Consider the following 23,196-nt stretch of genomic DNA (forward strand, 5'->3'; position numbering starts at 1 on the left):
GTACAGTAGGAGTGAGTATATACATTGGACAGCCACAAGACATGATTATGGGTACAATCAATAAAGCATGTGTGTTGAACATGAGCAAAGAGGAAAAGACCCAGTAGACATTAACTATTCACAGCATCTACATGGAGCACACATTCTGCATCATGAGCTCTTTACCTCCGTGGTGATGCCCATTTGGAGCTTTACACAAGAAAGTCTGAACTCAGATTTTCAAGTTTGGTGGCAATGGCTTCTATCCACTGATTTGTATCACTGGTCCAAGACCTTTTTTAAATGAATTTAGAGAAAACAAAAAACCTTTAGTCAAACACAATTAGTTCTATATTCTGAATATTTTGGTCAATAAAAATTGTTTTTAAAATCATGGCCTAAGTCACATCCATATGTTTCAAATTTTAATAACTGCCCATTGTATGTTCTCTTTTACAGTAATTTGAAAACAGTGAAATTATTAAAGGAAAGTGGAGGCTGTGCACATCTCAGTTTCGGAGGTATAAATGAAGATGACTGTGGTAGAAAACACCCCTGTATCTGTGAAAAGAGAATGGATAAATTCCCTGGTTCCATGTACAGAATGAAGGAGAAGTAAAAATGGAATATTTTGTCATCTTTGTTGGTTTCCTGTAATGATTTGTGACTACTTAATAACTGAATGTCTTAACCAAAGGACTCAGTCAGCTGAGCAAACATGGCAATGAGCTGGAAAGAGAAGAGATGTTCTACAGAAATCTAACAGCACACCAGAAGCTTTCTCCCTTCCTACTAAACACAACAGTTTATGTCTGGAGAATGGATGTCCTTTGTTCCAAGCCCTGAGGCATCATCCTTTGTTTTCTTAATGACACATGGAACCAAATCCAGAATGCTGATAATTAGCACACATAACTAACTCATCATCGCTAGGACAAACCATTTCAATATTGCATTGCTTTGACATCACAATTAAGAACTATGATGCAGTTTTGGAGTTCTATTTGTCAGTTGGTTGGTTAGTGTTTGGGGTTTTTTGTTTTGTTTTGCAGGTAGATGAATTTATGTTTAGAAAGGATTTATTTTCTATAAAATACATTTTCAGATTTGATGAGTAGTTGCTAGGCTAGGTCAAGAACCTCATATAACCATTCATAGTCCGTATGTGTTCTCATTCTCTCTCTCTCTCTCTCTCTCTCTCTCTCTCTCTCTCTCTCTCTCTCTCTCTCTCTCTCTCTCTCTCTCTCTGTTTCTCTCTCTGTGTCCTCTGTCTGTCTGTCTGTCTGACCTATTTACTGGCAATTTGAAAACCCATGGATACAGTAATTCACTGAGGCCATCTGGATGTCATGACTCAGACTTATAATCTTAATAAGTACTTGAGTTTGAATGCAGTCTAGGCTGCATAGTATGTTTGAGGCCATCCTGGGCTACAGAAAGAGACTCTGTCTCATGAAGTATATTAATAATGATGATCATAACAATAGTACTAAACTGTCCATAAATATTTTCCAAACAATTTCTATTATAGCATCATACTAAAATGATAAGATGTAAGAAATTCAGTATTGATCTAGTAACATGATCTATTCCATAATCCATATTAATAATTGCCACTTTTCTGAGCTATATCACTGTTGATATTTCTTCACATTCACTATCATCAGTGCTTTTACTTTTAATGTCCTTTAGTTCTAAAATGGTTATAGACTTATGATGTCTTTTTGTTTTTGACTCTGACATTAAAAATATCAAATTTGACCTTGGAGTGTGTATGTAATTAAAATGTCCCCACATAGGATATGTTTCAAAGTTTTAACGATTTTGAATAAAGTTCTCATGTCAATTTGTGTGTAAGTCACTGTATGAAATACATTGTATTTTATTTTTATTTTGGTAAATATCTAGAGCTTTGATATATATGTTCCAGTATTAAGTGCAGTTTCATTTCACAAAAAGTTATAGCATGTTTGGAATGGCTTATGTCATCTTACTTTCTCTGCAACATGGGAGAGTTCCCTTTGCCCTTCATCTTTGCCAATGCTTTATACTAACAATTCTTTCAAACTTACCATCTTGATTAACTGAGGAATTCTCATTTCTCTAAGAACTAATGATACCAACGATCTTTTTCAAGTACTTATTGGTCAGTCATGTTTTCCTTTGTCAAATATCTGTTCATATCTGCTCACCTCCTAGTTGTAACATTGTAAGAGGGTTTTGTGTGTGTATGTGTGTGTGTGTATGTGTGTGTGTGTATGTGTGTGTGTGTATGTGTGTGTGTGTATGTGTGTGTGTAATATATATATATATATGTATATGTATATATATATGTATATATATATATACATATATATATATATAATTTGGATACAAAGCCTTTGATTATAGTTGTGTGAAATAATATTTTCTTACTGTCTAGTCTGCATCTTTTGAAATAAATCATTCAATAATATAAAATTTAACATAAGTCTTTGTTTACATAAAATTGCAGAAGTTTTAACAGTTTCATTTTTCATAGATAGTATATAGTTTCAACTTACACATTTACTTCAAGGTAATTTTTTATTTTATTATTTTTATTTATGTTTCTCTGTCTGTGTGACTGTGATCATATGCTATGTGCATTGGTACTTCAGAGGCTAGAAGACGGCATTGGATCCCCTGGAGCTGGAGATTCTGGAGGTGGTGAGCCACTCAGGTGCTGGGAACTGAGCTCAGGTCCTCCGTATAGGAGCATGCTACTCCTCTCTTTTAAAAATCATAACACACACTCATTTGATACTTCTGGTGTGTTCATCAATGTACTGTGCATTTAAAACTGACTTTGCCTTTCAGAGCAGTTTTATTTTATTTTGAATATATTTTAATTGAAAATAGAAGTTGAATACTGTACATTCTTATTATGATATCCCATCAACATTTTTTCTAAGATCCTTCCCACTTCTCTCTCCCACACAAATCCACTCCTTTCTTTTTCTCTCTATTTAGGATACAAACAGACATCTTAAAAAATAAAAATGAACCGGGCAGTGGTGGTGCACGCCTTTAATCCCAGCACTTGGGAGGCAGAGCCAGGCGGATCTCTGTGAGTTCGAGGCCAGCCTGGACTACCAAGTGAGTTCCAGGAAAGGCACAAAGCTACAAAGAGAAACCCTGTCTCGAAAAATAAATAAATAAATGAATGAATGAATGAATGAATGAATGAATAAATAAATATAAAAATGAAACAAAATTAGATAAAGTTTTGGAAGTCAGAATAACACAAAACAAAGAGAAGAAAAGAGAAACAAAGAAGAAGATCAAGAAATATAAATATACACAGAGACAGACACATTTGCACACACAGAAGCCCTGTACACTCAAAACTGGAAATCATAATATATAACCAAAGGACCTAAAGGAAACAAAAAATCCTGACAAAGTAGGAGACAAAGAGCCTCCAAAAATACCACTGAATCCATTTTGTGTTGACCTTCTATTATTGCAGGGCAGGGGGCCTGGCCTTGAGAGTGGTTTGTATACCCAATGAGACTCTAGAACATTCATTTTATATTTTCAAGTGGTTATCAATTTATAGAGCCTCTGGTTATGGCTGTGTGCTGTGTCCACTTTCTCTCTCGACAGTGGAATCACTTCAGGCCCAGACATGTGCAGGCCCTTTTCATGATGCCACGTTTCTGTGAGTTCATATGTATGTCAGACATGTTGTATCTAGAAGAACTTGGTTTTTGGTGTCCTCTATCCTCTCTTGTTCTTACACTCTTTCTGTTTCTTCTTCCTGAGGGTTCCCTGAGCCTTGAGGGAAAGGATTTAAATGAGACATCCATTTAGAACTGAGTATTTCAAAATCTCTCACTTTCTGTATAGTATCTGCTTGTGGGTCTCTGTATTTGTTCCCATCTGCTGCAGGAAGAAGCTTCTCTTGTGATGACTGAGCAAGGCACAGATATATGAGTAGAGCAGAATGTCATTAAGAGTTGTTTTATAGTTATGTTCCTTTAGTAGAACAGTAGTATTTGATTTTCCCTGGGCCCATGGCTTGTCTAGTTTCAGGTGCTTGGCCACCCAAACTGTGTTGAGCATGGCTTCCACAAATCATATTTGCTGTTTACTGTTACAAGTTTTGTGCCACTATTGAACTAGCTGATCTTGCAGGCAGGTAAATCTTGTAGAACAAAAGGTTTGTAGCTGGTTTTTAACTTTTCTTCTTTGGTAGCATGTGGAGAATATTTCAGAAGCCTTCCTCTCCATTAGAAGCTAGGCCAGCATCCTAAATCCCAGGTAAGACTGTACCTACACCTCACCTGTACATACCCAACATAACCCCAACTACCCCTCCTCTGTTTGTCACCACATCCTAGCTCACAACTTTGATGGAAGCCTCTTACTAGCATCCTAGAGTCCAGGTAAGACTGCCCTCCAACACTGCCTTTTCTTGCCCAGCATAATTCCAACTGCCCTTCCTTTCCTCATCACTATATCCATGCCCACACCTCTGGTTGAAAGCTTCTACCCCATCAGAGGCCAAACCAGCTTCCTAAAAACCAGGTAAGCCACCCCACACCCATCCCACCTACCCCTAGCCTGTGCCTTGCCAGGAAACTCCCAAGTGTCCCTCTTCTCTTTGGTGCCTTATCCAAGCACATATATCTTATGGAAGCCTCCCATTCCACCAGAGGCCAGGCCAGAAACCTGAACCCCATGAAAGACTGCACCTACACCCCAACCATACCTACTCAACATAACCCCAACTGCCTCTGCTTTCATTGCCCCCACATGCTGGTGCACACTTGTGGCAGAAGTCTCCTCTTCCACCAGCATCCTGAACCCCAGAGACCAGGCACAAGGCTAATGGCACACTGTCTCATATAATGTTCGCTCCTCTCAGATGTCTCTAGTTATATCATGTTGATATAAAACTAGCCTGCATAGTAGTGCTTGAAGAGTTATACATATTTGTTAAAGTTATAATTCTCATGATGTTCTTTGGGTACATTATAGTACATACACACTACAATTTCAAAACTTGTTTTTTTTTCTTTAATGTCAAGGTAAAACAATCAAAGAAATCACATATAAATGTTCAGTATGAAAGCAACATTAGGAAATATTAATAATGATATGATCCCAAAACTGACAAATGTGAATATGATTATGGATAGGATATATTCCTGTATTAACACTGAATGTCTTAAGTTTTACCATTATGTATGATGACAAATATAAGAAATTGCTTGTTCCTAAGATATTTATGGATGGTTTAGTATTATTGTTATCAACATCATTATTATTAGTTTTCATGAGACAGTATCTAACTCCATAGCCCACAATGGTCAAAAACTTACCATGTAACATAAGCTGCCCTTAAACTCATATGCCTATGAGATTATAAGTCTGAGTCATCATATCCAGCTGGCCTCAATAAATATTACTCCATGTATGGGGTGCCAACGTCCCATAAAATGAATCAGGGAGGAGGAGAGGGAGAAAGAGAATGAACACATATGAGATGTGGATAATTGTATGAGTTTCTCAAACTATACTGGCAAATTCATCATGTATGAAATTATATTTTAAGCAAATAAATGTTTTCCCATAATCTCTTACTCACATGGTTTTCTTCTAATGTTCCAGGTTCTGTCCTCTGTGGACAGTAAGGAGGGCAGGGAAGTATTTCATCAGTGCCAAGCTGGGCTGTGTGTGAATAGTTTTTTTTTAAATTTTGTTTTAGCTGTGCAGTGGTGGTGCATGCCTTTAATTCCAGCACCCAGGAAGCAGAGGCAGGAGTATCTCTGTGACTTTGAGGCCAGCCTGAGCTACACAGTGAGTTCCAGGAATGGTGCCAAAGCTACACAGAGAAACCCTATCTTGAATTCAAAACCAAAAAAAAAAAATGTTTTGTAGGTATGGATGTTTTGCCTGCATGCATGTTTGTGTACCAGATATGAGCCTGGTACTCCTGAAGACCAGAGAGGAGGTCAGAAATCCTGGAACTGGAGGTACAGATAATTCTTAGGCCCATGTGGGTGCTTGGAACCAAAATTGGGTTCTCAGGTAGAGCAGCCAGTGCTCTTACCTGCTTAGGCAACTTGCCAGTCCACTATGTGAATATTTTTATCAGGAATATGAGCAATAGCTAACCTTATTTACATATCCAACACTTAGAAATGTGTGTCTTTACTTTAAAAGTATGAGAGTTGTTATAAAGGGCTAAGGTGTAAGTAAGTTGAACCACAGATAACTTTGATTATTTAAATAGCTGTATTCCTAGGCTTACTGGATAACAAGCTAGGATAAAACATCTAATCAAAATGTAAAAAACAAAACACAAATTAAAAGAATGATGTGAGGGCTGGAACAAGTGGCTTACTCTGTAATCCCAGAACTCACAGATGGAGGGAGGAGTATCAGGATTCCAGGCCTGTCTCAGCTACATAGTCAGTTCTGGGCCATACTGTAGTATATTGCACCATGAATCAGGGGGGAAAATTACATTTAAAATAAAGGATGCTTTGAAAAGAGTGATCTGAGCCTGCAGACTCCACAGAGGATGTGGTGGAGTTGGAGAGCTACTTAGAGTCTCTTCTCTGAACTATGATATAGCGAGTAACAGGGACTGAAGAGGCAAAAAGCTTAGCTATGGATTTCATTTCCCAGTATGGAAGAGCCTAGATATCCATCTGAAACTATTGGGGGGCCCTTTTATTACTCTTATTGAGTTTCCAAAATATCTTTCACATTTCTTTTTGTTCTCTCAGTGCTTCTGGCCCCGCAAGCAGTACATTGATAGTCATGATAATGCAGAGTATTAGCACAACTGTGGTTATAAATGCAAGGGGATGTGGATTGGTTATTAGTACAGGAAATTTCAAAACAGAGGTTTTTTTTTTTTCTTTTTGTTTTTCTTGCTTTTAAGAACTGTGATGTTTAGTGTTGTCATCTGAAGAGAATTACCATGAGGTCAGAAACTGGTCAATAATGGCAGTTCCTCCCAGTGAAGTGGTTCAAAGCAAGATTCTCCATGGACTGTTAGCTATTCCTACCTTGGGCAGGAAGAGCAGCTTGCAGATGTGAAATGATAAAGCCTCTGCTGAGGACTGAGGGTGTGACCAGAGGTTGAAGGTGTGAATGCACTGATGTATACAGCTTCCTGGTATCTGTCTTACCACAGGAGAGTGGGCACATGATGTGGTTTCCCAAATAAAATCAGTTCACAAAGTAAGGAGCCAGAGACATCAATATATATTGGAATATATATTTATGTTTATCTGTGTGCAGTTTTGCACAAAAGTAAAATTAGAAGAAAAGATTAAAGAAAATGAAAAACATTTTTCAAATTTCTCACCTTTCTGGTTTTTTGGCTAGTTGTGATGCAGTTCCATACTTCCTTTTGTTGTTGTTGTTGTTTTGTTTTGTTTTATTTTGTTTTGTTTTGCTGCTCTTTGTGCAAAAAACTGCAGTGTGTCAATCAATTAGTTATGAAGAGACTCTGTCTTCTAACCTAATCATCTTCACTTGAAGACTTTATCAAAAGCTTGGAGTTTTATAATAAACAGAAGACAGAACTTGCAGCTGCTGCTTTATTTGGCACTCCAGTTACTGATATGATTCTGTCTCTAAAGCTGGAAAATTGTTATGATTCTGTCTGTACCTTGTATTTAGTTTCTGTTCACTTTATTGTCCTTGTCTGTCATGCACACTGCTGGCACCATATCTGTCGTCCACTCTGCTGTTCCAAACAGGAAGGAAAAGATTTGGAGCATGTACTAAGACTTTGAGAGAGAGGAGACAAACAACACTCAGACATGTGAAGGTGCTCTGCACTTGCTCAATGTGAGGAGGACAGCCTCCCATCAAGGATGGAATTCAGAAAAATGTCTTAACAGCATTAACCCTCCTGTGAACAGTTTGATGTGACTCCCAGACCTAAGGTCATCAGTGGTGCTTTCTAAAACAGCAGTTTCTCACTGCTGTGGATTTCCCAATACCTCAGTTTCACTTATAGTCTCTATTCTAAAACAAAACAAAACAGAACACCTGCCTCCCAGTGTCTTAAGTTTTTTTGTAATGATAAAACATAGACAAACCAGTATAGGGAATGAAGTGTTTATTCAGCTCATAGTCCTTCATGGAAGGGAAGTCATTATAGCTAGAACTTGAGGCATCTGGTCAAATTTCATCAGTAGCAAGAAACAGAGAGTGATTGATGAGCGTTTGTGCTTGTATAATTTTCTTCCTTTATATAGTCTGGAATCCCAGCTTAGGAAAATGGCACCAACTACAAAGGATGGATCTTCCCACCTCAGTTGACCTAGCAAAGATATCCCTCACTGTCTTGTTCAGGCACAATCTAACCTAGATAATCTCTGACAGGTGTGTCCAAGGCTTGCCTCTGCTTGTTCTTGTCATGTCAGTAACATTAACCACCACACACAGTGACATGGTGGGATGGAGATCCTGGCTCACTCTGCAAGCTGGTTCATTCCAGTTGCTATAACAGAGCAATAGTCTGGGTAACATAACAAAAAGAGGCTTGTTTGGGTTCAGACTTAAGGTTCAAAATTAATGTCATTGTCAGGTGTCATCATTTGGGCTGAGGCCTAAAATTTGCCAAATCATGACACAAAATGAAAGAGGATAGTGCAGATAGGCATGTGTAGAAAAATAGATGGAATGATTGGACCTGCCTTTTGACACTTGCTGTCAGAAAGGAGGGGTGTTTTATAGACAAGGTCTTACTTAATAGTTCTAGGTGGTCTGGAACTCAATATGTAGTAGACCAAGCTGTCCTTGTAATTTGGAGTATTTTCCTGCCCCTGCTTTCTGAGATTGCAGAAGTATGTAACCATGCTTTACTGCATCTAAGTTTTTGCTTATATAAGCCACATTGAAGCCATTATACACATCACATCACATCACATCACACACACACACACACACACACACACACACACACACACACAGAGTATAAAATGTTTCAATAATGTATATCTGTAACATAGAATTGAGGATGATGAGACAGGAGAACAGTGAGTTTGAATTCAGCCTGGGCTACATACTGAGTTTCAAGCCACTATTAGTTATAAAACATGACCCTGTCTGAAACAAAACCAAAAAGCCAAACTAACCAACCAACCAAACAAATAAGCAAACAAACAAACCCTCAAAGGATCAGCATGTAGCTCATGGTCCATCTCTTCTTAAAGAGTGTGAACAAGACCTTGGGTTTGATTGCCCAGCCTCATAAAAATGACAGCAATGAAACCACCTAATGTGGAAAGACATCAACTTTCATTGTAAATGTTGTGTGGATTAAAAAAGTAGCTCAATACACACCAAGAAAATCACAATGGAAATGTGATTGTCTTACAGCATTCCTAATATACACTATTTAATTTCAATAGACATAATTAAAAAAATCTTACTATCTTATAATTATTCCTGAAAATTATTAAAATTTGGAACTGAAGAACTTCGTCATCCCATTTGTTCTATACACCCTCCTATTATATAGAGCTGTTCCAGTCATCTCTTCTAACCAATGGCTTCTTCTAATTAGATTACATTTTAGCTGAAGATCCTGGCAGGGTTTTCTCAAAATGTATTTTCCTTCATCCTTTGAGTCATCAAATACTGATTACAGACATGATTCTGCTGCGTGTGAAGTGGGATCATTTCATATGCAGGAATGCAGAGCTCACATTTCCTATCTTTCAGTATCAGCTCTCAACATACAATTTCCTCTTCTCACTTTGGTAAAGAGGAGGGGCAGAACTTTAAGAGCTGAAGTATCATGCAGAAGACACACTCTTCCGTGTTTCATTTGGAGCCTCTGAGGGGATACAGAGCTGGAAAGGACAACTTGTTCCTCATCCTCAGTTCCCTCCACCTGCATCACCACCTGACTGGGGAATAGGTAACAGCTACTTCGATTCCTTCAGATAGCTCCATCACAGGATCATACTTATTCTAGAAAAGTGCCATTCAGATACAAATGGCCTGCATGACAGTCACATACATAGGAAGAACAATTGATAATATTATAATTGTATTAAGTTTGCCTGTGACCATGGGGGTTAAGCTTCAAGTAAGGTATCTTCTCTTATGTGTTACGATTTTTGTTGTCTGTGAATTAAAAAAAAGGTGATCAGTAAAATTAATTACTTTGTAATTAGTTCAAGAAGTTTACATATTTTCTTATGCACTTTGTAGAATTTTATATTAGGAAACCATTTTATTTTTAGAGAATTAGAGAAATTGTAAATGAGTTTAGAAAATTTCATCGATTAAAATGTGTTAGATGTACTATAAATGAATTGAGTCCATCAACAATTTTTTAATATAACCTGCTTATTTGTTGCCTCTTTAAATAATGTTTAATGGAATAAGCAAGGTAAGCATAAGTACTTATGATTTAATAATTTATATCCTAAGAATAAATAATTTATGAGTATTTATGATATTACTGACAAATTTTCATTTTTTATTTTAGACAAATTCCCTTTCTATAGTCCTGGATATTTGGAAATTTGATATCTAGATGTTCTGGCCTTAAAGATCCTCCTACTTCTGACTCCTGAACGTTTGAACAAAAGGCATGTATCACTGTAGAAATTTTATTTTTATATAGGGTCCTCTAGTAACATCATACACTATACTGTTCTGTGTGGAATGTTCATGTCCATGGGATCATTTGTGATTATAAATACAGGTGTTTTGGCTTTTACTCAGGAGACTTTTATTATCACATCTGGAATCTGGAATTTTAATTTCCTGTAGTATTCCTTTCATATAATCCTTTGGACATTATTTCTGGCATACACTTTGTAAATGTGGTCAAAAGACTACAAGATCTTTTTATATCTATGTGTGTATCACAACTTTTACAAACACTTGAAAAGCAAAGAGATTTAGTTTTAAGCAAGTTTTGAATTTTTGACATATTAATGATAGTTTTAAATCATGTCAGTTACTAAGCTGGCACCAGTTTTGTCAAGTATACTTACGGCCATGTCACTACCCAATCCTTTATTCAGCAATTCAAACTGTTTTCCCATACCCCTCAACAATCATTGATGTGACCACAAGTTAAAAAGGTTTTTCGGGGGTTGGGGATTTAGCTCAGTGGTAGAGTGCTCTCCCAGCAAGTGCAAGGCCCTGGGCTTGGTCCTCAGCTCTGGAAAAAAAAAAAAAAGGTTTTTCATGTCTTGTGGAAGTTAGCTACTGTCCATACTCTTTAAAGGAGTTCATAAACTTCTACTCTACTGCAGCATCAAATTCTAGAATATTCTAAACTTGGACATTTTAATTTTTTTCTTTACCTAGACATCATCCCAAGACCAGGTTTTAATTTAAATCTTCATTTCTTCCTTCCAAGATGAGCAATCAGGAGATGACTTATTTAAACTCAAGAGTTTTGGAGTCTTCCTCAGAGTCACAGAATCCAATCAGGCCTGATGAGACTCACGGTCCCAGAGAGGTTGGACACAAAGGTAAATGCTCTCCTCCGACTCACTGTACACACCAGACATTGAAAACTTCTGATGGTCAGCTGGTAATGGGAGATCATAGTGGAAAGAAGTGAGGAGTTTCAAGCTTTCTAAAAAATAACCTATGAGACTTGGAAATGTTACTAATTTATCTTGCTTTTTTTTTTTTTTTGCTTTGTGTTAGTTTTTTTTAAATTGTTGCTTTTTGTTTGTTTGTTTTTTGAGCCAGGGTCTCAAGTAGCCAGGACCAATCTTGACTGTGCTATGTACTAAACGGTGGCCCAGAATCCTTGATTCTTCCTGCTCAGCCTCTCATATTCTAGGATTACAGTTGTGGGCCACCTTGCCTGCCTTGAATACATTTTTATAAATTTGAGAAACCATCAAGTTTCAGTTGTTTTTATCAAAATATGGTTAAAACTGTGAGGGCTCTAGAAAGGAGAAACTGCAGTCTGAAGAAACACTGAATTTTCTAATGGAACACCATCTTAAAGAAATGAATAGTATCTGTTAAAAACACAGCTCTTACTAAAACAAGGTATACCAAGTGTCTCATCAAACTTCTATGCCAAGCATTAGCAAAGCAGTTAGGTTAGAAGAGGAGATCTAATTCTCTACTCTCTATTTTTCATGCCCTTCAAATGTTGTTATATTTATACTCTAAACTGATAACTTTTGCTAAATTAGTGTGGTGATAATGAGATGTGGGACCCTAGAACCCAAGACTTCAAATTACAAGGATAAATACCTTATTTTGCTGAAAAACAGAACTGATGGACAAAAAAAGAGCTGACTTCCTTATAGAGTTCAGAATATTTCTACTGGCTCCCAGTTTCTTAAGCCCATTGGTTGATCTTTCCTTCCTCTTTGTGTTGAATTGAGATCTCTTGCTGGGCTGCTAATTACTAAATAAATTAGAGTTTCCTACCTGCATCTTGCTTATTCCTTCAGTGATTTCTAAGATGAACTTTTGAAACTGTGTGCACCTGGATGAGACAACTTGAGCCTGTCTTTCCAGCTGCCTGTGGGGCTGAGTCAGGAAGCCTGAAAGTTCAAGGATGAATGGGCAAAAATTATCTGATATCCTAAAGAACTGTTTCTGTATATCAATTATAAACAGAATGGGTGTGTGTCATCCAGAAATCTAAGACTTAAATGTTTCTTTTACAGTTTATTAGAATTTATCAATTATATAAAATAATAGGTTTCTTTATGACATTTGTATATGCATATAATTTACTGATCATCTTTAATCCATTATTAAAATATCCTGTCTTCCCTTTCGTCTGTTACCTGTCCAGTACCTCCTAAATGTCCTACTTTGATGTATTATCTGTAGTTTCCTTTTTCCTTTAACTATTCGTTACATGTTTGCACGTGTATATATATGTAATCTGTGATTCCATTTAGCATTGTGCTCATACATATGTTTTAGAGCTGACCACTTGGTATTAGAAATACATTTATGGGCTCATCCTGAGGAGAGATTTATTTTCTCTCTCAGCTGTCATCAATTGCCTGTTGTAGCAGGAATATTAAAGATTCTTATTAATAAAATCAAACCTGAGGCCAGTTATTGGGGTGAATACTGGAAGATCAGAGAGACAGAACAAACCACAGATAACCTCACCTGGCCAACTTTTCAAATGATCTTGTTTCCTCAGACTGGAAGCATCTCTGTCCTCATATCCAAATGGCTCTCAGCTGAACTGTGCTGCTCAAAACCTAAAAGCTTAAGCAGCAAAATGCTGCTAGTTCCTGGTCCTTATGCCTTATATACCTTTCTGCTATCTGCCGTCACTCCCTGGGATAAAGGCTCACTTTCTGAGATTAAAGGCGTGAATCACCATGCTTGCCTGCATCCTTGAACAGATGGATTTCTGCCTCTAGAATGCTAGGATTAAAGGTGTGTGCTACCACTGCCTTGGCTTTTCTGTTCTCTGACCGCAGACAAGTTTATTAGGGTACACGATATTTTGGGGAGCTCAATATCACCACAGCCTGTAGGTCATCATCTAGGAGTGGGGTCTTGTGGAGATCCCCTGTCCATATTGGCACATCCACTGGGGTTGTGGTTGGGTGTGTCTTGCTTAGGCTATGACATTCTTGAGATCTTCTGGGTGCAGCTTCCTTGTCTTGCAAAAGATGTCCTGAGTCTCTGTATTTTACTATCTTTTTTCCTCTGTTTAGAGAGGTTCCCCAAACCTTAGGTGTAGGATTTGGTTTGTATTCTGGAATTTTACTTAAAACATTATAGGTACCATCCCTTTGTTTCATATGATACCCCAGGTCATGGCTAGTGGTGGACCATGGAATGGTCCTGGTGATGATTTTGATGTCTTTAGGGATGCTCAGTCTCCTTACATCTCATTGCAGTGGCTCTTGGGATCCTCTGCTTACTTCTGATGATGGCAATCTCGGTGTGGCTGATATACAGTGAGTAATTCAAATACATCATTTGCCTAGGTAATGCCAACAGATACTAATTATGCCACAAAGATCATACTTTGTCCATTATTGACTGTCACCAAGTGACATTTCAGGTGGCATGGTATTTGTAAGTTTTTTATTTTCCTCTGGTGTTGTTGGAGAGCTTCTCTCCAGGTTCCACCAAGCCCCGCAGTCCCACAATCCACATATAAAATAATCACTCAGACACTTATATTACTTATAAACTGTATGGCCATGGCAGGCTTCTTGCTAACTGTTCTTATATCTTAAATTAACCCATTTCTATAAATCTATACCTTGCCACATGGCTGGTGGCTTACCGGTGTCTTCACATACTGCTTCTCCTGGCAGTGGTTGCAGTGTCTCACTTCCTTCTTCCTGTTTCCCCAATTCTCCTCTCTCCTTGTCCCGCCTATACTTCCTGTCTGGTCACTGGCCATCAGTGTTATATATATAGAGAGAGTGATATCCACAGCATTTCCCCTTTTTTTCTTTTTTTAAAAAGGAAGGTTTTAACTTTAACATGGTAAAATTACATATAAAAAAACAATTATCGAGCAAGAATTGCAGTTACAATATTAAAGAAGATGTCCTATCTATCTTATATTTGTGAGTTTAAGGTTTTATATCTACCTTATCTTTTATCATAACTAAGGAAATTACAACTATCTAGTCTTTAACCACATCAAAGACCTGAGAAGGAACATAATGGTACCTGAGAAATGGTAGATGGATGTAAGTAACTTTCAGGAATCTTGCAAGAGTAGACCAAGACAGCTGGCAGCCTGGACAGTCACTTAATATTTCTCAGCATTGTTGGTGCATTCAAACTGGCTACAGGCCTAGAGTATCTGACAGACCATTTTCAGAAGCAGGAATTCTGAAAGACCATCTTACCCTGTCTTGGCAGAGTACAGTGGTCACTTTCCTTGTGTCCCGCTTGTCCAGAAAGGACAGCATTGCATTTGTACTGCCAGCCATCAAGGCAAGGGCAGTTCTTTGCCCATTAGGCCATTTTGTGCCAAAAAGACAAACTTCCAAATGGAAATGTCTTAGAAGCCCAACATTCTCTCGGGATCAAATTAGTGCAGCCAGGAGCAATTGTGTCTCACGTCAACAGAATTCTAAGTTATTTAAATGCCATATTCTCTAGGTCTATGAAGTGTTTGAAGATTACCTATCTATCTGAAATATATCTATGTATACCTAGAAGACTTAACTAACATGACTACAAATATGATTATCATAGATGACTAATTATTAATCTATTTTTTAATTATCCATTACAATTTTAAATGAGTTACATAAACATAATACCTCAAACAAGAATAGAAATATATATATATATACAGTATAACAAAATTAACTTCAAGTTTGTATCAATAAACTAAAATTTATACCAATGTAAAACATTTTAAACATAAACTAAAATCTAAACCAATATAAAACATTTTAAACAAGTTGTTCTTTAAAAGTAGGTTCATTAATCTACCTTTTTATCTTATCATCTCTATATCCTCCTATATATCTATATCATATCCCCTTTTCTTTTTTAGAAAGAGATCACATTTATAATCAACCTGTTTTAAATAAAAATATTGGTTTATCTCTGTCCCACCCCAGAGGGCTCTTCTGATTTGGGACACAAGAATCTCTTAACCACTTTTTTTAAAGCAATATGTCTGGGTTTAGAGGAGGAGTGAGCCAATTCTACCTCTAAAGCCAGATTGGTATATTTGGGAATTTGGGCATAGCATCTCTTACTACTTCCTGCTGGAGGGGGGCGCTGTATCTTATGGGGACGCAAAGAAAATTTTAGGCCCATGGGGTAGTCCATGAGGCTGTATTGTGTGAACCAGTTGCCTTGAAACCGCTCTGGATGTTGGATCATCTGGGTCATGGTGTCATCAGAGACCTTTCAGTGGGTCTTGGCTGGTAAAACCTGATGTATCTTAATCTGGAACAAATCCACAGCCTCTGGTTTTCTGTGGAAACAAAAGCAGAACCTCTTTTCCAAAGCAACATATCCTTAAATACAAATTTTGAAGTCAAGGTACCTTTAAAATATACATATTGGTTTAATTCAACATCTTTTTCGATCAAATGTTTTTTTGCAGTTAAAAATCCCAAAAACAACACAATCCAGATTGTCTGTGTAATATTCATCTTTACGTGGCTTTTTTATATTAATTTATCTTTTTTTGTCTCTTTCAAACCTACGTATTGTGAATCTATTGCTTTAAACTGCAGTATTCTAAGACTGAACCAGCGCTATGGCTGCTGGCTCTGCCCATTTCAGCTTACCAATATGGTGTTTTCTGCCAGTTTTGTGAGTCATCGAGTCTCAGAAATAATGGGTCTAAGCTTTTATCAAAGCATGTGTAGCCCAGAAACCTTTTATTTTTTTTAATACTAGTAAAGACTAAATCTACCACATAGCGTAATGTGCCGCTGGCAGATACCTCATTCCCTCCATACTGCCAGAACGGAGTGGGGGGTCCCCTAGCACAGACCAAACAAATAAATCTTATTGAGAGATTGTAGCTATGTAAACTAGATATGTTTTAATGTATTCAAATTTGATACTTTGGACATGTGGGTGTACCCTTGAAGGCAAGAGAACAGGAAGTCACCATCAAAAGCTTCCTTAGCTGTCTCTTATTTCTATTAAGGTAAGAGCATCTAACATAGACCACAGCACAGCTGTATGTGTAGAGTAGCATGTGGGCCACTGTGGGCACAGTGCATCACTGCAGACCTAGCATTGCATCATCCACGTAACTGCCTCTGAGTAGCAAGTGCTCATTTCCCCTCCCTCCAGCCCCTGGAATCTTACAAACTCCTGCTTCTTAGAACTGTGCTGTGCTTTAAGCCTCATCTGAGTGAAACCAAAAATTGTGGTCCTGGTTCAAGTTTGTTTCACTTGGCATTCTGGGAATCAAAGGCATGACCCACTACCGCCCAGCTCTTAGGATATTTGCACTCCTGCCACACTACAGTGTCCCTTTCTCTTACATTCATTAACTTTGGGGCTGTTGAGAGCTTTTGTACTTTCCCATCCATGGTCATGTTCATTCTGAGAACTTGGTGATGGTCTGCCTTCTGAGCTGAAGGGACTGTGAATCTTAGGTAAACATTATGTGAGAAACAGCTGTGCAAAAGAAATGATGACCTTCTTTTCATTTTCCTCAGTCTGTATTGAGCACATGGTTGTGTAAAAAGACTAGATAATGTACAGAGATGTTAAAGCTTCAGCCCTATTAGATTCCTTTACATCAATAGAAGAAATCACTCACAGATTGAGATAAAATATAGCTATGTGTCTGGATATTATGCTTTCCATCTTGTCCTTTGAGAATTGTGCCATTTCTTCATGTTTCTTAATTCACATTTTCAGTGGATGTTAAAGGCTGACTGAATTCTTTAGTTGTGTGTGTGTGTGTGTGTGTGTGTGTGTGTGTGTGTGTGTGTGTGTAAGTATTATGGAGAGAAAAAAATGAAGGAATTGAAAGGAAATGTGCTTCCACCATAATTTAATTCTGCTTCATCTTTTACTTTATACTGAAGATGCTGGTAGAGGAAAATTGATGTTTCCATTTCGTTAATGAGTCAGATGAGCTGTTATTTTCTAAATAGCAATTGAAGGAATAATATATGTAGTCAACATGAGGCCTTTTTTATATCATAAATTTCAATATTTATTATTTATAGCCATTTTTAGTTATATCTTTTGTTAATTTTAGTTTTTCAGTATAGTCAAGAAAATGATGAACTACAGAAAAATCTAAACAACCTCAATCAAAGATATATCACCATGCAAAATAACAGCAGATTGAATGAAACTTCGAGAAATAAGTCTACATGGTGTGATGACTTCAAACATCAGAGGGACCCAGACACTCTCAATAGAAAACAGAACAGATGCTGTGGGAAAACTAAGGTTGTTTTAGATTGTGTACAGCACACAGGTAAGAAGGAAATATTGAATAAAGAATTGCATTATTCTGTATTGATTCTTGTCTAGAAGATTTGAAGACCAGTTAGCAGCTAACAATGCTGGTGATCCCTAAGCAAATGGGTGGGGTTTCCTTGTCTCATGGAGGGTCCGGGAACCCTGGAAATCTCTGTGTGGATTGTGAAAATCTTAGTTTCTAGAACTCAGTGGCCATCCTGTCTCCCACTGCTCCAGGGAATGGAGCTCAGTCAGCACAGCTGAGAACTCAGGTCGTTTTCATGAGGGGTCAAATCTGAGTCCCCATTTCTTTTGTTGACAGAATGTGGAAGTTTCCAGTAAGAGAGTATTTACAAAATTCTTAGGGTGAAATGGACTTAAAGCCTTTACATGGATGCAGTCATAAAAATGTGTGTGTGTGTGTGTGTGTGTGTGTGTGTGTGTGTGTGTGTGTGTGTGTATGTGTGTGTGTTTTCCTTCTGTCTTGGTATCAGAGAGCTGGCCTGTTTCTGACCATAGTGAAGCTCACTGCAGCACACATGGGAGCTTCTCCATGGAGCCCATACTGGTGAATCTCTGTCACTGAATGACACAGAGATGAAAATTTCAAGTGTTACAAGGAAACTTTCTTTCCTTGCATCATGGTTGTTTAACATTAATTGACACAGTTTATCATTCATTATTAAGAATTTATTCAAAAGTTAATGTACACAAAGAACTCTTGAATATGATCTCACTGTGCATGATAGCAGGGGTTGACAATCTTCATTATTCAAGGACTAATAATATCTTTAAAAATGGTAAAATCTAAAATATGTGACAGAGAAAAAGATAAAGTCCAAAAATAGTCATTGAGGCATCCCAGACTCATCAAAAATGTTTTATATTATTATTTTAGAATGAAATAACTACCATCTCTAAGTGGCAGCATGATTCTGCAATGCTTGTGATTAAAACACTGAGACAGGAGGATTGCAAATTTGAGGACAGTCTAGGTGTCCAGCAAATTCCAAACCAGCCTGAACTACAGAGTGATGATACCTCTCCTCAGAAAAACAACAGTTGGACATAAAGGTTTATTAATAGAGAACGGAGTGGGGGGTCCCCTAGAACAGACCAAACAAATAAATCTTATTGAGAGATTGTAGCTATGTAAAGTAGACAGGTTTTAATGTATTCAAATTTGATACTTTGGACATGTGGGTGTACCCTTGAAGGCAAGAGAACAGGAAGTCACCATCAAAAGCTTCCTTAGCTGTCTCTTATTTCTATTAAGGTAAGAGCATCTAACATAGACCACAGCACAGCTGTATGTGTAGAGTAGCATGTGGGCCACTGTGGACACACTGCATCACTGCAGACCTAGTATTGCATCATGCATGTAACTGCCTCTGAGTAGCAAGTGCTCATTTCCCCTCATTCCAGCCCCAGGGATCTTACAACCCTCTGCTTCTTAGAACTGAGCTGTGCCATAAACCTCATATGAGTGAAATAAAAAAGTATGGTCCTGGCCCTAGTTTGTCACTCTTTGCATTCTATCTTCAAGTTCATCCACGCTTCTCTGAAAGTCTTTCTTGTAGACTTCTGAGAAAGGGAAGTTATTGCAAAGGCTCTGCTGTCTCATTAGTAATGAATCAGCTCATAACAGGACACTTAGTCCTGACAATTAGTGAGCAGCAGTCAGGAGTCATCTGGAAGACTCTTACTACACAGTTGGTCACTTAGGTCAGGATTTCTCTTTAGGGGATTAGATGTGAAAATGGTTTCATTCTGTAGCCCAGGCTGCCTTGGAACTCACCATATATAGCCAAGGCTGGACTGGAATTCACTGCTTAACCTAGGCTGATCTCAAACTAGAGGTGAACCTCATGCCTCAGCCTATGGAGTGCTGGGCTTGTAGGCAGACATAAGTCATCATGCCCGGTTAGATTTCTTCCCTGTCAAGGATAAATAGTAATCCTTTGTGTGTATATGATACATTTTTCTCTATTGATCATCAATAATAAACACTTAAATTTTATCCACAGCTCTTTTATGAACAGTACTGCATAGAAAATGGGTGTGCAGAGGTCTCAGCATTCTAGTGTCTCAATTTTTTGAGAGCTGTGAGATTTCACTTAGTTATAGATGTATAATAAATACATTCTTCTGTAGCACAAATCCTAATAGGTCTTATAATGGAAACCCGAAGACATATAGTAAGGTAAATGCTGAAAGATCAGAGGAAGCAAGCCACAGCCACTTTTTACCTCACCAACTCCTCAGCTAAAGGGGGAAGATCCTGTCTCCATGAATCCTCAGACTGAATGCCTCTGAGTCTTATCGCCACTTGCCCTATATTCTTTTCTCTGCCCAGCCATATCTCACCTGCCTCAACCTTCCTAATGCTGGGATAAAAGGCATGTGACTTCCAGGTACTGGGATTAATGGTGTGAGCCATCACTGCCTGGCTCTGTTTCTCTTTTAGACTGGATTAATCTCTTGTAGTCCAGGGTGGCCTTGAAGTCACAGAGATCCATCTGCCTCTGCCTATAGAGCTAGGATTAAAGGTGTGTGCCACCACTGCCTGGCCTCTATGGCTAACTCTATGACTAGCTCTTCCCTAGATCTTCAGTCAAGCATATACAAAATATCACCATAGTCCTAATAATAGAATGATAGAAAAAAAATCACCATTGTCTTATCTGTTGTAGGGAAGCATGTTGAAGGACACTTGTTCTGCTGCGGCATAAAATGTTATTATTTCATCATGGACATGGACCATAAACACTGGAGCGGATGTAAACAGACCTGCCAGGACTGCAGCTTATCCCTTTTGAAGATAGATGATGATGATGAACCGGTACCATAGATTCTTACATGCTTCTTTATTCTTAGACTCCTTCTCTTACCCTTGATAGTGAAATAGTGAGCCCAGATATTTAAAAAAAAAAAAAAAGAGTCCTTCAGCAGTTGTATGTGTTTTTCCTGTAATTCAAGGAAAAAATCATACAGCAAGAGTTTTCCAGTCCACTCCTTCCTACTTCCTATTTAGTGTTAGGACACAGGTTGTTATAAGGAGACTCATTACTAAGGAGACAGTCCTGTCTTTGCAATCTCCTCCCTTTGCCAGGAATCTGTGAAAGAATCCTGGAAAGAAGCATATTTTACCTGAATAAGTTTAGTCCTTTGGTATAGCACATCTTGTGACTGACAGTTATGTATCTCCATAGAGTGTCAACTGCACCAAGAGAGGCCACGGTCTAGGGTTTGCTCTTCGGAACCCAGAAGTGAGATTGTCTGAGATGAGTAACTGGATGACAATAGAGAAAGTAACTGAGCTCTGGGCCAATCTGCAAAATGGAAATTATATAAGAACCAGGAATTAAACAGTTTTTCCTGTTAGTTGATTTTCACTGAATCTGCCCATAATATTTACTTCCTAATATTCTTATATTTCATAAAAAATCTATCTTTGGAAATGAACATTTAAAGGGGAGCAAGTGGCCAGAATCCTGACATTAACTGTTTAGTATTATTACTAAAAAGTTTCTTCAAATACATAGAGGGTATTTTTCTAGAGAAATGGTTGAATAATCAGCTTGAAAACTTTATCATTTAGAATATGATGCACAATTTCTTCACCAATTTAATACATGTCTGAATAATTATAGCATAAAATAAATCTTAATGTCAAGTAATGATATAATTTTTCATTTGATACAGTAAACATGGGTAAATTTAAACTTAATATATTCAGTAATTTTATTAGGTATCATTCCACTCATGTGTCACATGTAAGACACACTCTTTACTTCCAAGTATCTCACACTTCCTCAAGTTCTGTCACTTTTGATCTAAGTAACAGCATGGCTTCATTGCTGGAACATGGAGGATAGCACACAGCTTTTCACAGTGGACTTGGACTTATCACCTGGATTAATTAGTTTTTTTAGACAAGGGGGTCTCTTAAGTTGAACACTCCCCGCATGCTTCTGTGGTCTTCTAAAATGTCTATTTGAATAATTTCATAAAGTGTTGGGCTTACTTAAGGAGCCAGGGTCTGAAGCTGGGAGACTGAGTTCAATGTCTACATTGGCTACACAGTAATACTTTCTCTGAGAAACACGGTCACAAATCATTTCATGAATCCAGTATCTCTAGCCACCTGAAGTTTTCATTTTAAATAACTTATGTAACTGTCATGGGGGGGGAGTTACATAAAGGAGCTACTACTGGGAAATCACTTTAAAAATGAACTTGGAGGGACTGAAGGGCTGGAGGACAGGACAGCAGAGAACTGACATAAGAATAGCTGGGGCCTGTTACTCTGTTCTTTTCTTACCAGACAGACATTTTATCAAAATATGTGTTATTTCCCTTACAGAAGTTCTTACAGTCCCAGGTTACTACAAACAGATACTGGATTGGATTAAAATATAATGGAAGCAAAGGGGAATGGCAATGGATTGGAGATGTCCCATCTAAACTGTGAGTTTCCTGAACCCTCATACTCTAACACTGGTGCACAGTTGGGAGGGTGTCATGCAAAGGCTTTTCTCTCGTTTCACATGGCTTTCCTCATTTTCTATGGAGCTCACAGGTCAGGACAAGATGCATCAGACAGTGTTTGAGCAAGTGTTAGTCAGGGAAGAGAAACGGTTTAGAAGCTGACTGCTAGTGACGTAATACTGAACACAGCTCAGGGTTGTGTGTTCTAAGATGCAGAGGGCACAAAAAACCAAAGCTTAAGATCATGTGATGTAACTTGATCATCATGAAAGATATTATGAGTGTATCTTAAACATACACTTGACTTGTTTCTGTAGTTACCTTATTTAATTGTTAATTTATAAATATAAAAACACAATATATATGCAATGCACATCTACTTTTCATTTCAAGGTTGCTGTAGTCTATAAGCTCTAAATTTGTTCATTTCTGACCTGGTAGAAAACTGTTCATTGGTTTTCTTTATTAATACCATTTCTAAAAAATCTCATATATATACAGAATGAAATATGATCATATCATCCCCTACTTGCCCTCTCAACCTTCCCCTGGCTGTACCTAAGGTGTTCCCATCTAACTCATGTTTTCTTACTTGATGCTGTCCACTGGTGTATGTTTGTAGGCCATCTACTGGAACAAGGATACTTCCCAGTGGCCACAACCTTAATAAAGAATGTGTCTCTCATTTCCAGTAGCAGTCACCTAATACTAGCACATTAAGAGATAGAGGGCCCCTCCCCAACTATGCTGGAATTTTGGCTGGCTTGATCTTGTTCAGGTCTCATATAGGTGACCACAGCTGCTGTGAGTTTGTGAGTAGGAAAGCCTTGT

At 37.9% G+C, this 23,196-nt stretch overlaps 1 protein-coding gene across 1 annotated transcript in view; it reads left to right on the forward strand.

Moving 5' to 3' along the window:
• LOC102924096 (uncharacterized) overlaps positions 1-23,196 on the forward strand; it is a 51,530-nt gene that overhangs the window by 23,106 nt on the left and 5,228 nt on the right. Inside the window, exons 7-13 of the mRNA XM_076566115.1 lie at positions 439-594; positions 5,617-5,635; positions 11,360-11,474; positions 13,848-13,907; positions 17,666-17,890; positions 20,568-20,716; positions 22,241-22,344. Of these exons, the coding sequence (XP_076422230.1) occupies positions 439-594; positions 5,617-5,635; positions 11,360-11,474; positions 13,848-13,907; positions 17,666-17,890; positions 20,568-20,716; positions 22,241-22,344 (828 nt within the window). The remainder of the gene's footprint in view (positions 1-438; positions 595-5,616; positions 5,636-11,359; positions 11,475-13,847; positions 13,908-17,665; positions 17,891-20,567; positions 20,717-22,240; positions 22,345-23,196) is intronic.

This window comes from Peromyscus maniculatus, chromosome 3, assembly GCF_049852395.1.
Source record: "Peromyscus maniculatus bairdii isolate BWxNUB_F1_BW_parent chromosome 3, HU_Pman_BW_mat_3.1, whole genome shotgun sequence".
Taxonomy (NCBI): domain Eukaryota; kingdom Metazoa; phylum Chordata; class Mammalia; order Rodentia; family Cricetidae; genus Peromyscus; species Peromyscus maniculatus.